This window comes from Odocoileus virginianus, chromosome 23 (genome assembly GCF_023699985.2).
Source record: "Odocoileus virginianus isolate 20LAN1187 ecotype Illinois chromosome 23, Ovbor_1.2, whole genome shotgun sequence".
NCBI classification, from domain to species: Eukaryota; Metazoa; Chordata; class Mammalia; order Artiodactyla; family Cervidae; genus Odocoileus; species Odocoileus virginianus.
The window spans coordinates 43,747,083-43,762,713 of record NC_069696.1 but is presented as its reverse complement, the minus strand read 5'-3'; the positions used below and the strand labels follow the sequence as shown (position 1 = coordinate 43,762,713).

The 15,631-nt window shown below is 38.4% G+C and overlaps 1 protein-coding gene across 6 annotated transcripts in view; it reads left to right on the top strand.

The window, feature by feature from the left end:
- The window catches only part of RIC8B (RIC8 guanine nucleotide exchange factor B), a 103,419-nt gene that overhangs the window by 67,837 nt on the left and 19,951 nt on the right, over window positions 1-15,631 (top strand). For all 6 annotated transcript variants that reach the window (XR_011483036.1, XR_002312087.2, XR_002312086.2 and 3 more), the window contains exon 8: window positions 6,559-6,703. Coding sequence is in view for 2 of the 6 variants with exons in the window: in XM_020883546.2 (XP_020739205.2) it covers window positions 6,559-6,703 (145 nt within the window). In the remaining 4 variants the exon portion in view is untranslated. The remainder of the gene's footprint in view (window positions 1-6,558; window positions 6,704-15,631) is intronic.

The following is a 15,631-nucleotide window of genomic DNA, read 5'->3' as shown; positions in this document are numbered from 1 at the left end:
AGACCCAGAGGGATGGGATGGAGAGGGAGGTGGGAGGGGGGATCGGGATGGGGAATACATGTAAATCCATGGCTGATTCATGTCAATGTATGCCAAAAGCCACTACAATATTGTAAAGTAATTAGCCTCCAATTAATAAAAATTTTAAAAATAAATAAATAAAATAATTTATCAGAGTGATTGAACTTGCCTCTTAAAGATTAATGTCTTTAAGCTGAGTTTGAAAGTTAAGTTACCATGATCCAGGCACAAAGGTCAGACCACTAAGTAGAAACAGCACAAAGCAGTCAAATTGGGCTAGGAACACAGAGATGAGATTAAGAATGAAAACTGAAACAGAGTGAGATACAAATTCAAAACTTTCTGGAAGATTTGGTACAGAAACAGCTATCCAAGTGCCCTCTGTGCCAGGCCAAACATATCTCACAATTACTAGCTGCCTCCTTGTTTTGTTGAGCCCTGACAAAACTAAATTTTTATTACCTGTTCTGCCAATTATGTACTTTATACAGGGGCCCTAAAACAAACCTCACATAGTTTAATAAAAGAAAATAATTTGTAAAACAACAAGCCTTTGTGGGGTATTTCCCCCCTCCCCAAACCCCTCGTTTTAACACATTTATTAATTCTCAGCATGTGTTAGGCACTGTGGTAGGGCAGAGGCTGAATTGCAGAAATAAATAAGGCTTAAACTCTCTCAGCGCATAGCCCCACACCTTTATACACTTACTTTTGTCTCATTTATTTCAGTCACAGGAGTGTCTAGCTTGAAACCAAGCAGTCTCCCTCTCCTGATGATCTTTTCTCTTGTCTTCTCAAAAGCCTTGCTCCATCAAGTGTTAACCCTTTGTTCCTTTATTAACTCTTCCTGATTTGTTCTTTTCAGTATTCTCATTACCCACTCAGACTTCAACTTGCAGCAAGTAAGGCATTTCCACCATTCCCTACTTCCCAGATTCCACTGAAAATGCTTTCAGTAAGGAAGGTAAGATCACTTTTCAGTAAGGTCACAAAGTAACTAATTTTCAAAGAAAGAAAGTGTTAGAAAGTGTTAGTTGCTCAGTCCTATCCAACTCTTTTGAGACCCCCGTGGACTGTAGCTTTCCAGGCTCCTCTGTCCATGGGATTCTCCAGGCAAGAATACTAGAGTGGGTTACCATTTCATTCTCCAAGGGATCTTCCCAACCCAGGGATCAAACCCTGGTCCCCTGCATTGCAGGCAGATTCTTTACCGTCTGAGCCACAAGGGAAGCCACAACTAATTTTCAAAAGGAATGGATGGTTTTTAGTCTTTACCTTAATAGCATCTTTCTTGTGTCACAGTTGATACTGTTGACCACTGTTTGTCTCTACTACAACACACTCCTAAATTTCCTTTGACCCACCTCTCTCTTCATTCTTTTCAGTCTGATTAGATCACTCCTATCTTTGTCCACATCTAATTGCTATCTTTCTCTAAAGTTCTCATCTGTCCCCATCCTCACTTTACCTTGCTCCCTGAGCAGTATTACCCCCTCCCTTGGCTTCTGCTTCAGCCTGTTTGAGGGGGATTTCCAAATCTGCATCCCTCTTAATAAACTATTAAAATAATACTGTCTGTATCTGGTCAAGTTTTCTTCATTCTGTCTCACACATGGCTGAGAGACGACTGTTCTAGAGTACACATATCCTATTGGCATTCCCCCTTATAAAACTTTCAATGACTCTCTGTCACCTCCATAGTAAAATACAAATTTTACCTCCATGGCCTACCTTTATAGTGTATCCTAAATCTACTCCCTACCCTGCACTTTTTGCTTAATCATACTAAAGACTTCTTTATTCTTGTCTGATTATACTGCACTGTTCCTTGGCTCATCTCCATGGCTTGGCAGATGCTGTTCCTTTTGCATGGAATGCTTCTTCATCCTTGTTAGCATATGAGCTTTATGTATTCTTGAAGATCATATAATCTTCATCTGTGTCATCTGTATGATCATCCAATGAAGAGTTCATCATTCTCTGCTTTGTACCATTTTTACTTATTCCTTTCTCTTTTTAAAATACTTCTGACGTTTGTTATATTATAACTTTTTGTTAAACTTTTATTCCAGACATTGCGTTTCTTTAGATTAACTATCTTGTCTTCTTCACCTTTGGTTCCCCAGTGATTAACAGAGTACCTTACAGGTAGTAGGTACCCCATAAATGTTTAATGAAAGACCAAACATTAATGTTGTCTATGAATTCAGTGTGGTGAATACACTGTCTTATGGACTTTTCCATTTAAAGGAATAATTGTAATATACTTTGGTAAGCACCAAGAGAGAAGAATATGCCAGGTATGGCAGCAACCTGGAAGAGGAAATGATTAGTTGGTGTGGAAAAGGTCAGAGAGTCTTCATCCCAGAGAAAAGAGAAGTGGGAAGAAGCCTTGTTCTGTACAGAAAAGAGACTAGTTCAAAGTGTGAGGAATCTGCATTGCACAGAAGCAGTAGGAGATGAGTTTGGGAAGGAAGGCAGAGGCAAGAAAATGATCCCTCTAGGCCCTGTTTTAGAACTTGAGCTTTAGCCTTTGGGGGGAGGTTTTGGAGGTTTTATCCAGGAAGGTGCTTACGTCATATTTTTGCTTTACAAGGATATAAGGGAGTTGTGTGTAACCAAGAGAGGAGGGGGTGTGAGATTGGAAGTATAGAGACTAGTCAGAGGAAGCTTCTAGTACTGTATTTCAAAAAGTCACAGCATTTAGCTGAAAGGAAAAGTACTATAAATCCTTCTCTATGTAACAGAGGGAGGGGAATGGTTTCTGGTAGAATCTGGTGGTGCCTTTCTTTCTCCTCAGTAAAAGAGCAAAGTCTTTTTTCTTTTTCTTAGTCAAGTGTGATAAAACCCATGCTTTGTATAAGCAGTAATGTCATTACTACCAGTGCAGTTCTGACTTTGCCATGTGCTGCTGTGGTTGCTTTCCTCTATTCATAATGCCCTCTAACATCTTGATAAAATCATGGTGAAATCTTTCTTGTAACTTGCTGACCGTATGCTGATTTGTTTCATTTCTGCAGCAGTTTCACTAAGTGCATGAATGAGTACTGTGACAAAGAACAAAAACATTTGTTGTGTTTCTTTTTTTTTTTTCTTTTAAGGATCACTCAGAAGATCTTTTGTTTGCCTTAACAGTTCATCTTAACATCCAACTTCAGTCCATTTTCCTTTTACTACTCTCCCAATATCAAATAGGATGTTGTAGAGAATATTCAAAAATAGACTAAGAGGTAATTAGAAACACTCCACCAGATATCAGTAATATAAATCAGAACTTCACACAGAAAATGCCTCTTCACTGTGTGGTTTTTGTAGTCCATTTGTCTCCCCTTCCCAACGCCAATTTTTTTTTTCAATGCCAATTTTTAAGTGTTTATCTTATTAGCAAATGTTCATTTGATTTTTAAATTATTGGCTATAGCCTTATCTACTGTTCTGAAAGCAAGGTGTGTCTGAAACAGTCTTTGTAACCCAAACTATCACAGAGTTGACACAGAAGTTTTGTTCCAGTGAATGAACAGTAAGCACAATTTTCATAAAAGTGCTAGGAATTTTTACCATTCACTAGCTTCCAGGAGGATTTTCTGCATAGGAAAGCAGGTTATTTAGTGTTCTGTTACCTTGTTTTTAACCTATTTTGGCCTTCTATAAACTATATTCTTAAACTGTTTTACTGTTTAGCCACTGTAGGTGGTTATTTAAATTTTGTGTCTTTTTTAGTTATTTGTTAGTATATTTATTTAAACCATTTATTCACAGCATCTCAATTTAGACTTTCACAATTTCAGTATTTTTTTTTCTAGGACTGCTAAATATCCGTATTTTTTAAAAATAAATCTTATCCAAAAACTTGCGATGAGAGCGTCGTTGTTACTGTGGGTTCAGATGCATGGTCCTTCAGCCTCAGTGGCCTTGTGTCTGACCATGTCTAGGGTCATGAATATCAGGAATATTTGTATACACTGTTTATTCACTTCCCCTAATAACCATTAGGGCTTCCCAGGTGGTGCAGTGGTAAAGAATCTGCCTGCCAGTGCAGGAGACACAAGAGACGTGGGTTCGATCTCTGTATGAGGAAGATCCCCTGGAACAGGAAATGACAACCCACTCCAGTATTCTTGGCTGGAAAATTCCATGGACAGAGGAGCCTGGAGGGCTACAGTCCGTGGGGTCACAAAGAGTTGGACATGACTGAGCATGCACATACAATGATCCATTAAGAATCCATTAATTTATCTAAATCACTCCATTTTGTGGAAGAACTGATGGCAAGAGAGAGCATATCAGATTTATTCAGAGGGCTTTCAAATTATACCACCTTGATCCCTCATTAAATTCTAATGATTCTACCTAGCACCCATCGAGAATTAGTACCAAAGAGACCACAGTTACCAATAGGTTTTAATGTAGACAATAGTTAAAAGTGACTAGTGTAAAACTTTATTTAATCTACCTGCATTATTAATCCATATTTCCTTTTGCATAAATTTCACTGGTTTCTGTGCCCTTTGAAAGCAGACTTCCCTTTACTTGCTCTCAAACTACCTATTTTCAATGTCGAGGGAGATACTCTGTCATTCAAGTATTTGAAAATTTAATGAACAATTCTATCCTGGACTGTTCATCCTACATCCTCTCTGTGCCCTTCATGGTACAGTGGTTCAAGCAGTTTTGCAAAGAAGACAAGAGCCTTGAAGGTAAGCATAGTGACTGGCCATTGGAAATAGACAATAACCAATTGAGAGCAGTCGTTGAAGCTGATCCTCTTAAAACCACACGAGAAGTTGCCCAAGAACTCAGCGTCAATCATTCTACACTCATTCAGCATTTGAAGCAAACTGGAAAGATGAACAAGCTAAGTGGGTACCTTATGAGCTGACTGAAAATTAAAAAAAAAAACCCATCATTTTGAAGTGTCGTCTTCTCTTATTCTACACAGCAATGAACTGTTTCTCAATCGGATTGTAATATGTGACTAAAAGTGGATTTTATATGACGACTAGTGATGACCAGCTCAGTGGTGGGACTGACTGAGAAGACACTCCAGACCACTTCCGCAAAGCCAAATGTGCACCAGAAAATTGTCATGGTCACTGTTTGGTGGTCTGCTGCCCGTCTGATCTACTACAGCTTTGTGAATCCTGGCAAAACCATTATACCTGAAAAGTATGCTCAGCAAATCAATGTGATGCACTGAAAACGGCAGCATCTGCAGCCAGCATTGGTCAATGGAATGGGCCCAGTTCTTATCCATGACAATGCCTGACTGCATGGTTGCACAACCAGTGCTTCAGAAGTTTGACGATTGGACTGTGAAGTTTTGCCTCATCTGCCATATTCACCTGACCTCGCCAGCCAACTACCACTTCAGTCATTTCGACAACTTTTGGCAAGGAAAAATGCTTCCATAACCAGCAGAAGGCAGAAAATGCTTTCCAAGAGTTTGTGGAATCCTGAAGCATGGATTTTTACACTATAGGAATAAACAAACTTACTTTTTGTTGGCAAAATGTGTTGATGGTAATGGTTCCTATTTTTATTAATAAGGATGCATTTGAGCCTAGTTATAATGATTTAAAACTCACTGTCCGAAACAGCAGTTATTTTTGTACCAACCTAATACCAGATACTTTTCTAAGCATCTTGCATGTATTAATCTGTGAGGTAGCTATTATTCCAGTTCTCTATATCTGAAAACTGGAGTTAAGAACTGCAAAATAATTTACCTAAGGTCCACCTGCTAATAAGTGGTAGAGCCACCACAAAGGTCCAGCAGTTCCTGGCCTTATACTCACTGGGTATAATGTGCTTCCATACTTTCTCTGACTTTGAAAAAGCAGTAACTTAGCCTACCCTGTTTACATTTGCTAATATCCTTAGGTTTTCTTGGACTTCGCTTGTGGCTCAGCTGGTAAAGAATCTGCCTGCGATGTGGGAGACCTGGGTTTGATCCCTGGGTTGGGAAGATCCCCTGGAGAAGGGAAGGGCTACCCAGTCCAGTATTCTGGCCTGGAGAATTCCATAAACTGTATAGTCCATGGGGTCGCAAAGAGTCGGACACGACTGAGCAACTTTCACTTTCGCTTAGGTTTTGTTATTCCTTATTATCTTAATTCCTTATTTCCCTCTAGTTCCTATAAAAGCAATAAGAAAGATTTTTCATTATATGCTATATTGGTAAAATCCCAGTCTGGCTTTCATTAACTCTAATCATCATTTCTCTAAAACTGAATAAAGATAACAATTTTGTGATCAAAACCTTAAAACATCACCCTTACCAATGGCCTGGCACTCACACAAGCCCCACTCCTGCCACAGAATGTATTCAAAACAGCTCCATTTGAATTTCTGATACCTTAAAAAAGGGTTTTGGTCCTCAGAGCATATAGGATTACTACTACCACACTTTGACAACCTCTCAGCTTTTAAGATTTACTACCATGGCATGTATGTCCAGCTTCCCTGTGTTGGTGAGTCGTTGGTGATGACAGTGAGCACTCAAGGATTCCTGTCTAAAAACCTGTTCTGTTTTTGCAGTGGATAGTCTCCTGAAATACACTGGCTATGGGAATGCTGCAGGACTGTTGGCGGCCAGGGGCCTCTTGGCTGGAGGAAGAGGAGATAATTGGTACTCAGAGGACGAGGACACAGACACTGAAGAATACAAAAATGCAAAACCAAAGTATAGTATCACATTTCTTTTCACCTAACTTTGTCTGCCTTTGGATTGGTTATTTGCCTTTCACTTCCTGTGTCTTTCACTTTCCAAGTATTTCTCTTCTTTTGTGGATTTGGAAGCTTTCTGTTTAATATTGTTTTAGAGGCGGTTGCATAGCTAGTGCCTTAGAGAATGATGTCAAGTGATTGAGGAAGGATAATATTGCAAGAAATGTTTTGCCGCATGATACTTTTAACATGCTCATCATCCTCTCCTAAGTATTAAGAGAGGTAGTGTTTTTCAACGTCTCCTGTCATATACTTAAAGGATATTGTTGCTTATTTTGTTTTCTGTTCCATAAATTGAGATTTTATAAGGTATAACCAAGACCAGGTATTTAAGTTGGTTATCTGATGCTTCAGTCTTTCTCAGAAATCTGAATGTAGGTTCCATACATTCTGATCTTTCCTCTTGTGTGAAAGCCCTTATAAGTCAATCAAGTAAAGCCACAAGGCACATTACTAGCCAAAGGAAAGAAATCTGGCTCTGTGGTAAATTTTAATTAAGCAACTAGGGAACCATCTTTTAGCAGAGGCATTAGTCAGAGGTCTGGGTAGGCAAGCCAGAGACTTTTATCAAGTTTTCCTTGACTCAGTGCTTGTAAGTCAGACACTAGTTGTCTCTCATCCCTAAACGAACCACCTCTACTCTCTTCTACCCCCTTCCCATCCTTTTCATCCCCCTCTCAACTCCAATCCCAGGTAATTTTCTTAGTTTCTACTTATTAGGAGTTATTTGAGCTAGTTTTTTGGGAATGTTAAAAGGGTATGCCTTTCCCTATCAATGATGGCATTGACATATGCTGTTTTCTACCCACAGCCTTCTGTAGTGTGATGTGGATCATGTAATAGTTGATCAGGGCTGGAAAAGTGATTATCTGCAAGATATGGCCCATTTTAAAAAGTGTAAATTATGCCTTGTTGAAATGAAAATAATGGGTTGTCAGAAGGTAAAAAAGATCACTCCCTAGTTTGATGTAGTTTCAATAACAAAATCATTGCCAAAGCCAATGTAAAAGAAAAAATATCCTTCCCTAATCAGACAGGACTTATAGGGCTGGTTTCTTAGCAAATCAGGTCTGAGTAGGTGGTGTTACTTGTGGCATCCGCAGATCTTTCAGCCTTGGTAAGATCGTATAGAGTGTGTCCCAGAAGATAAAGGCATTGGGGGAAAAAAGCTCGCAGTGACTTTAAGCATTAAATTCTTAAGACTGACACCATTTAGATGTTATAAATTGGGCATCTCTATCAGATATTTGAAGCTAAGGTAGAAAAATAATATATTAATCTTTGCATAATTATAGAAGTCATCATTCTAAATTATTCTTGCTGGCTCTTGATTTTTTTCATTTCATAAACTATATTTCCATATCAGTTTAATATCCTGTCTATTTGAGACATTAAAATATACCACTTAAAGAGTCTCATATTTTTAAGTTAAGGAGGAAATTACATTAAGCATTCAGTGTGTTCCAGGGTATGTGGACACAATCAGCTAGCATAGGAAATTCTTGAGTATTCATGAGTGGTTGATATCATTGCATCTCTGTGTATTTTTGAATTTGTTTGGTAGATGACTTCCAGAATGGCATTGGTCATATTATCAAGCAGGGCTTCCCTGGTGGCTGAGACAGTAGAATCTGCCTGCAGTGCAGGAGACCTGGGTTCTACCCCTGGGTCAGAGATACCTTAGAGAAGGGAGTGGCTACCCCCTCCAGTATTCTTGCCTGGAGAATTCCATGGACAGAAGAGCCTGATTGGGTTACAGTCCATGGGGCTGCAAAGAGTCAGACATGACTGAGCAACTAACATATATCTAGCAAACACAAGAATACTACTGTAACAAGAAAAACCTCAGAAAAAAATACAAGAACATTGGGTCTCTCCCAGTAGTACAAGAAATAGAAATGTGTTACATTATGGAAGTGATGTTAGATTTCAGGAGAGCACTGTTTTTTGAAATCAAGGACCATGATGTGTGATTTTGTTATTGTCTTGGCTCTCAACCATAGAAAGATTTTGTGCTTAGGCCTTACATCCCTGGTTGGAATCTTCTTCAGCCTTTGGACCTGGCCTATATCATTAATAGGAATGGTGTGTTAGTGTGGCCAGAATTGTCACCATTGTGAAATCTTGTTGTGTTTCTTAAACACTGCTCATTACAAGTGTAAACATGTCTTTCTAACATAGCATCACATCTTCCCTTTTCAGATAGATCTGCATCTGTTTTTTTCTTACATCTTCCCTCTTTCAGGTGCAGCAGTGTAGTGGGATGTTTCATTTGTTAATTTAAAATACTTATTAAAATGGTTCCCATGGAAGTGGTGGTAAACAAAGTGCTTTGCAAGCAAGATAATCCTTTGTGCTTTGGACAGTGATCCACAAGCTCAAAGAACTTCTTCCTTTAAAACTTCTTAGCAATCTGGTCAAGTTTATAAAGTCAGCATCTGAAAGGATGACTTACTCCCCTACCGCCTGATTAATGGTCACCAATCAGTGCTCTCAGGATCACAGCCTGCTTCTCTTACGATGCACTTATTCACAAACAGTGTTAGTATTGGCAGAAGCAGAGAAATTACCCTTCATTCAGTTGGCCCTCATCCCGTTGTCAAAAATATAAGTGGATTCTGATTAATGCACCAAGGTAACCTGTAATCCTTTAGTGGAATCTGAAACTAAGAATTGTATGGAGCTTACATTTAGGCCATGAGAGACAGTTAATATCACAACAGCCCTTTCTGTGTCAAGATAAATGTATTTAATGGACTGGAAATAGCTTTCTCCAATTAACATACTTAGAGAAAATACAGTCATAGAATCAAGTATATGCCACACAGGTTTTTGGTGTATGTCTAGCCATGTTTGTAAAAAAAATAATTAAACTTTGGACCTGTATAAAAGAGAAACCACATTTCTAAATGATAACTTTATACCTGTTTCTTTTATGCCTCTGAGCATGAAGGCCCCTTGACTGTATTGGTGATATGTTTAGGGCTTCCCAGGTGGTGCTCGTGATAAAGAACCTGCCCGCCAATGCAGGAGACGTCAGAGATGCAGGTTCGATCCCTGGGTTGGGAAGATTTTCTGGAGAAGGAAATGGCCACCCATTCCAGTATTCTTGCATGGAGAATCCCATGGACAGATGAACCTGGCAGGCTATAGTCTCTAGGGTCGCAAAGAGTTGGACATGACTGAAGTGAATTAGCACACATTTCTAAACTCTAACTTTATACCTGTTTCTTTTCTACCGCTGAGTATGAAGGCTCCTTGACTGTATAGGTGGTATAATGTAACTGATCACTGTGGTTTGTACATCATTCCAAACATCAGTTGACAGATATGTCAACCTAGTGACATTTGACTCATTTTAGACTAGTTGCCTTCAGTCTTGATATGGTATATAGGAGCCTCTGAATCCAAAAGGGTATCTTTAAAGAGCTGCTGTATGGAGGGGCAGAAGAACAGAATGGCCAAAGTGGATAGAACTCTCGGATGCCCTGTTACGTTCTTAATACACTACACTAGTTCATAATTACACCCAGCAGATTGAAATGATTATACTACTAAGCAATTCAGGGGTGTTTGCTTCTTGACCGTGTATTTTTCAACCATAGTTATGGCAGCAGCTGTAGAGATATTATAGTTTCTTCAGCACAAATGACTTTGTTTTCTTTTGTCAAGATTTTGTTATGCTGCTTTAAGTCAAGTCCCATTATAACTGTCTCCATATGTTGAGGTTATACAAATGAAGAGATAGCTTTGTTTTTAATATTTCTTGAAGTAGATAAACTAGAACTAGGACTTGAAGATTTCTCGGTTGTTTTTTTTTTTTTGCCTAGTTTTGACTATGATGGTATATTTATGTATATTAGGTTGTAACTAGCCTTTCTAGGAACTAGAATTAATTTCCTATAAGCAGTCATGAAACACAATTTAAATTCAGATCTCTAAAGACCAGAATTGAAAATAAGATCATTGCCTCTTCTGCCGTGCATACTGGTTAACTTGCCTTTGTGATGTTTACAAGCATACCAGCTTTGCACTTTGAAAATTGAGTTCTCTATTTTTTCTCTGGTATTTTAATTTGAGTAAATGACCAGCAAGAGGTGTGTTATCTGAGTCTACAGTATTGAGCTTTACTTCAGATTTTATTTCCTACAGATTTACAACCATAGTTTTTTATATCCTTTATATCAAGGATATCACTTGAAACCAACAGCCCAATATAAGAAACATAAAACACTGTCATTTTAAAAGTATCTTGGAGCTTTTTTAGTTGTCTAGATGTAACTTGGTATATATATGTGTATTCAGTACGTCTACTTATATTGCTGATCCATGATACTTAATTAATAAATGAATTACACCACATTACCCTATGTCTTTGCATTGTTAATAGAATGCAAAATCTTTGACAGAGACATTGTTCCATAATTTATCCTACTTCTTGAATGTGGAATCAGTCTTACTTATACAGTAATTCTCAAATTTTCACCTCAGTCACCATTATTAACTGGTATCTCTTCAAAATATCTTGTAGCTGGGTTTAACCATAGCAAACTCCACAAAAAACCTAGTTGTTGCATGGCTTTTTTAGTTAATGAAGATTGCATGCGCAGCTCCATGGTGATGATTTAACTTAATAAACTAACTCACTGGATTCAAGGACTTCTGGCTTACTTACTTCTTGACCAATAGCTCATTTATGCTAATAATAGCTGGTATTTATTGAATGGGACTTCCCTGGTGGCTCAGTGGTAAAGAATCTGCCTGCCAGTGCAGGAGAGGCGAGTTCAATCCCTGGGTTGGGAAGATCCCCTGGAGAAGGAAATAGCAACCCCTCCAGTATTCTTGCCTGGGAGATCCCACAGACAGAGGAGCCTGGCGGGCTGCAGTCCATGGGGTCACAGAGTCGGACACGACTGAGCGAATAAACGGTATTTACTGGTATCTAATGTGTTGTATTAAGAACTTTCGTAATATTATCTCACTTAGTCTTCACAGTAGACTTTGGGCTAAAGGTTATCTGTATTTTACAGATGAGGAAAATAAAGCTCAGTGGTTTCCAGAACCTTGTCTAGGGCACACAGTTCATGAGCAATCAGGTGACCTAACTCCAGAGGTGGTCTTTTTTGAGATTTTTTTTGTTTGTTTTCTTTTGAGGTAGGCAAAGCAGGCTTTATCGTACTTTTCACTTTACCTTATTTTGAGGGTAAAATATACATAAAATTTACCATTTTAAGCATACAGGTCTGTGGCAGCATGTACATTAATGAGCAGCCATTACTAACGTCCATCTCCAGAACTTTTCACCTTCTCAGCTGAAACGTTTATCTATCCCCTCTCCCCACAACCCCTTGTAACTTTTGTTACACTTTCTCTGTGAATCTGCCCAGGAACTTCATGTAAGTAAAATAGTATACAATATTTCTCCTTTTGTGACTAAGTTCACTTAAAATGTCTCTAAAATGTATCCATATTATATAGCATGTGTCAAAATTTCCTTCCTTTTAAAGGCTGAGTAACATTCAGTTGTATGTATTTACCACATTTTGTTCATTGATTCATCCATCAGTGGATGCTTGGGTTATTTCCACCTTTTGGCTGTTGTGAATAATGCTGTGAATGATGAATGTGAGTGTATAAGTTTGGGTATATACCCACAGGGGAATTGCTAGATCATATGGTAGTGCTATGTTTAATTTTTTGAGGAACTGCCATACCATTTTACATTCCCACCAGCACTGCACAGGGTTCCAGTTTCTCCACATCCTCTCCAATACTTACTATTTTTCGGGTTTTTCTTTTAATATCTTAGCCATCCTAACAAGTGTGAAGTCAAAGGTTGTGTTTTAACTGCTACCATATTCTTCAGGCCGGTCAAAAGGAGAGAGAAGTTTGTCCTTCATGTAATCTCCCTGTTCTTAGAGCATCTATTATCTTTCTTTGATATAACCAAAATAGAAAATAAAATATATTTTTTATAAATCCTAATATCCCTGAAAGTTAAAAATTTTATTGAGTTCATTCTGATTCACATAAATCTATCAGGTAATTCTGGCTCTACCTTCATAGTACATTCAGAATTTAGTCACCCCTCACTACCATTACTGCCACTATTCTAGTCCAAGCTCAAATTTTATCTCCCTCTGAGATCATTTTAAATAGTTTCCTAACTGGTCTTGTTGCTTCTATCTTTGTCATTCTTTACTTTTTTTGCTTTACTTTACTTCTTTACTTTTTTTTGGTCATTCTTTTAGTTCTCAACACAGCAGCCAATGTGATCTTTATAAAAATGTAGGTCAGACATTACCACTGCTCAGAACTCTCCAATGGCTAAAAACCAGAGTCCTTCCAGTGATGTACATGTCCCCTTTGTCACTGTGCTATCACCGCACTCCTGTCTGAGGCCTCGGCTTGACTGTTCCTTCTGCCTGGAATGCCTGTTCTCCAGATAGCTATAAGGCCATTCCCTTGGCTTCTGCATGTCTTTACTCAATTATCGTCTTCCTGGTAAAGTCTGCTCTGTCCCCACATTAAAATTGTCACAATCCTACCTTCATCCCTCCACCTCATGCTTGCTCTTTTTTCTTCATAGCACTTATCACCTTCTAACATACCATACAATTTACTTATTCACTTAGATTGTTTTTCCCAGTAGAAGATAAATTCCGTGAGAGAATTTTTTTTTATTCATTGAGATGTCCCCAAAAAGTGCCTCATGTGCAGTAGACATTCAGTAAATTTTTGTTGAATACATTAGGTTTTTTAAGGTGTTAATAAATTTAAGTTGGTCAGCCCCTTCTTAGCATGAGGATAACCAAGACAGATGAGGTCCCTGCCCCCTTCAGGCTCCACATCTAGCTGGGAAATGGGGCCAGGGGATGGAATTCAAGAAAAGAGGGTATGGTAAATTTCCACTCTATTTATTGTTTTGTGGGTGGCAGATGTTATGGAGAGTTTTCCCTGGAAAGATATTTCTAATTTCATGAGCACATAATGTCTCCTTTCCCATCCCACTGCCCTCTTCTTCCTTGATCTGGACTCACAAACGCCTTCTCCTAAAAACCCTGATCTCTTTCCTAAAGGTTGCAGATCGTTAGCCCACAGACTTGATTTAGCCCACAAGTAGGTTTTGCTTCATTTGCCTGATGTTGCTTTGGTTATTTGGTTTTATGTTTTTAATATCTGTTTTACATAGGGCTTAAAATAATTTAGAATTCATATCTTACAGATGAAAATTAAGATTCCTTCTTTTGAAAAGGTGGAAGTTCTGATAACATTAGGCCTACAGTGCTACATGGTACCTGACTGAGTTTAATGACTGTGGCCCCTGTCATACCAGGCATAAGCTCCTTTGATAACGTATCTTCTTTGTTCATCTTATCTGCCTTAGCCTCTGCAGGGACTTGACTTTACAGCTTGTTAACCAGGATGCTTGGAGTAAAATTTGACCCATGTTTTTTAGAGATAGATGCTAACTTTCTCATAGCTCAGGGAACATTTAATAGCTCCTTTTTTTTTTTTTTTAAGTGAAGTAGTATAATGCAATTGATGTTGGCCAAATGTAGCAACAATTTGAAGAGTAAAAGTCTTAATCCTTTTGTCTCCAGACCTATAGCTGCAGTCATGTAATGGCATTATACATAATGCAAATTTCTTGATGACATATCACACAGAAGAGTTAGGACTGGAGTGATGAAAATATGGGGGCCAGGAGCAGAGACAAGGTGGGAAAAATTATGATAAATATAAACTTACCCAATAAAATATCTACCGCAGTTAGTATACTTAAAGTATCTTAGGACTCAGAGTCTTGGACAAAAAAACAGTCCCAGAATTTCAGTGTTAAGATCCTGAAACCTGGAAAGTTACATCTCAGACTATACTCTTAAGGTTATAAAGGTGGCAAGTATTTGTTCAGCGAAAATAACTCTTTTATGAAACCTCACTCTGTTGCTGTGGTGGTGACTATTATTTGTTTTCTCTTTCTCTGGGTGGGGAAACTGCATGAGATTGGTTTGAAGTGGAGAGCAGGAGGGGAGACAGTGTCTAAGGTTGCCTCCTGCCCCCCGTATATTGGTGTTTTTTATTTTTTTTTTTACCATAACTCTGAGTGGCAGAGTTCAGCAACTTTTGTGTGCCATGGTGGTGGTTATATTCTTCTGAGTACCGGGTTGGGGTTTGGGGCAGGGGATATTTTTTCAAGGAAAATATTAAAGCTCAATTCCGAGAGTGTTTTTGGGGGGTTGGAATGTTTTACTACATGGGTAAAGGATGGTAAGTTCTTACTCTGTAAGAGTGAATTTTATGCTCAGTGAGCAAAGGATTGTATGACTCTAGTAGCTAATTTCACAGCAAGTTGTTAAATCATTTTAGCAGCAGCAGACTTGAGGTCAGCTTGTGGAAAGGAGTCATCATTTCCACTAAGCCCTTAAAAGAACCAAGAAAAGAATCAAATGTGCCCTGATCCAGGAATCATGTCCTGACTTCATGTGCTGTGGTATCCTCCTGACAGATTTTTTTCCCTGAGGCACATGATGGCCTGTGCTAATTTCATTATATTCTAAAATAGTGTGTGGATCTGATTTTTTTGTCACTCTTCCATTGAGCTTGAAGAGAGAAGACTTCTCTTAAGAGACATATGAGCATGACCTAAATAGTTAATATACCTGTCTGCCTTATACCTTCTTCTAAGGCCATATTTCTTTTATCTGCTTGGAAAGTGGCATGCATCTTATAATAAGTATCTTATTTATTTTTAAGACTAGATGTTTTTCTAATTTAACAGGCAGCAGAAGAGAAACCAGTGAAAATATGTCCTATTGTTTTATGCCTAAGCAAATAAGAGATGAGTGGTGGAATTACATTTTCAGTGTAGCATCTGGAGACT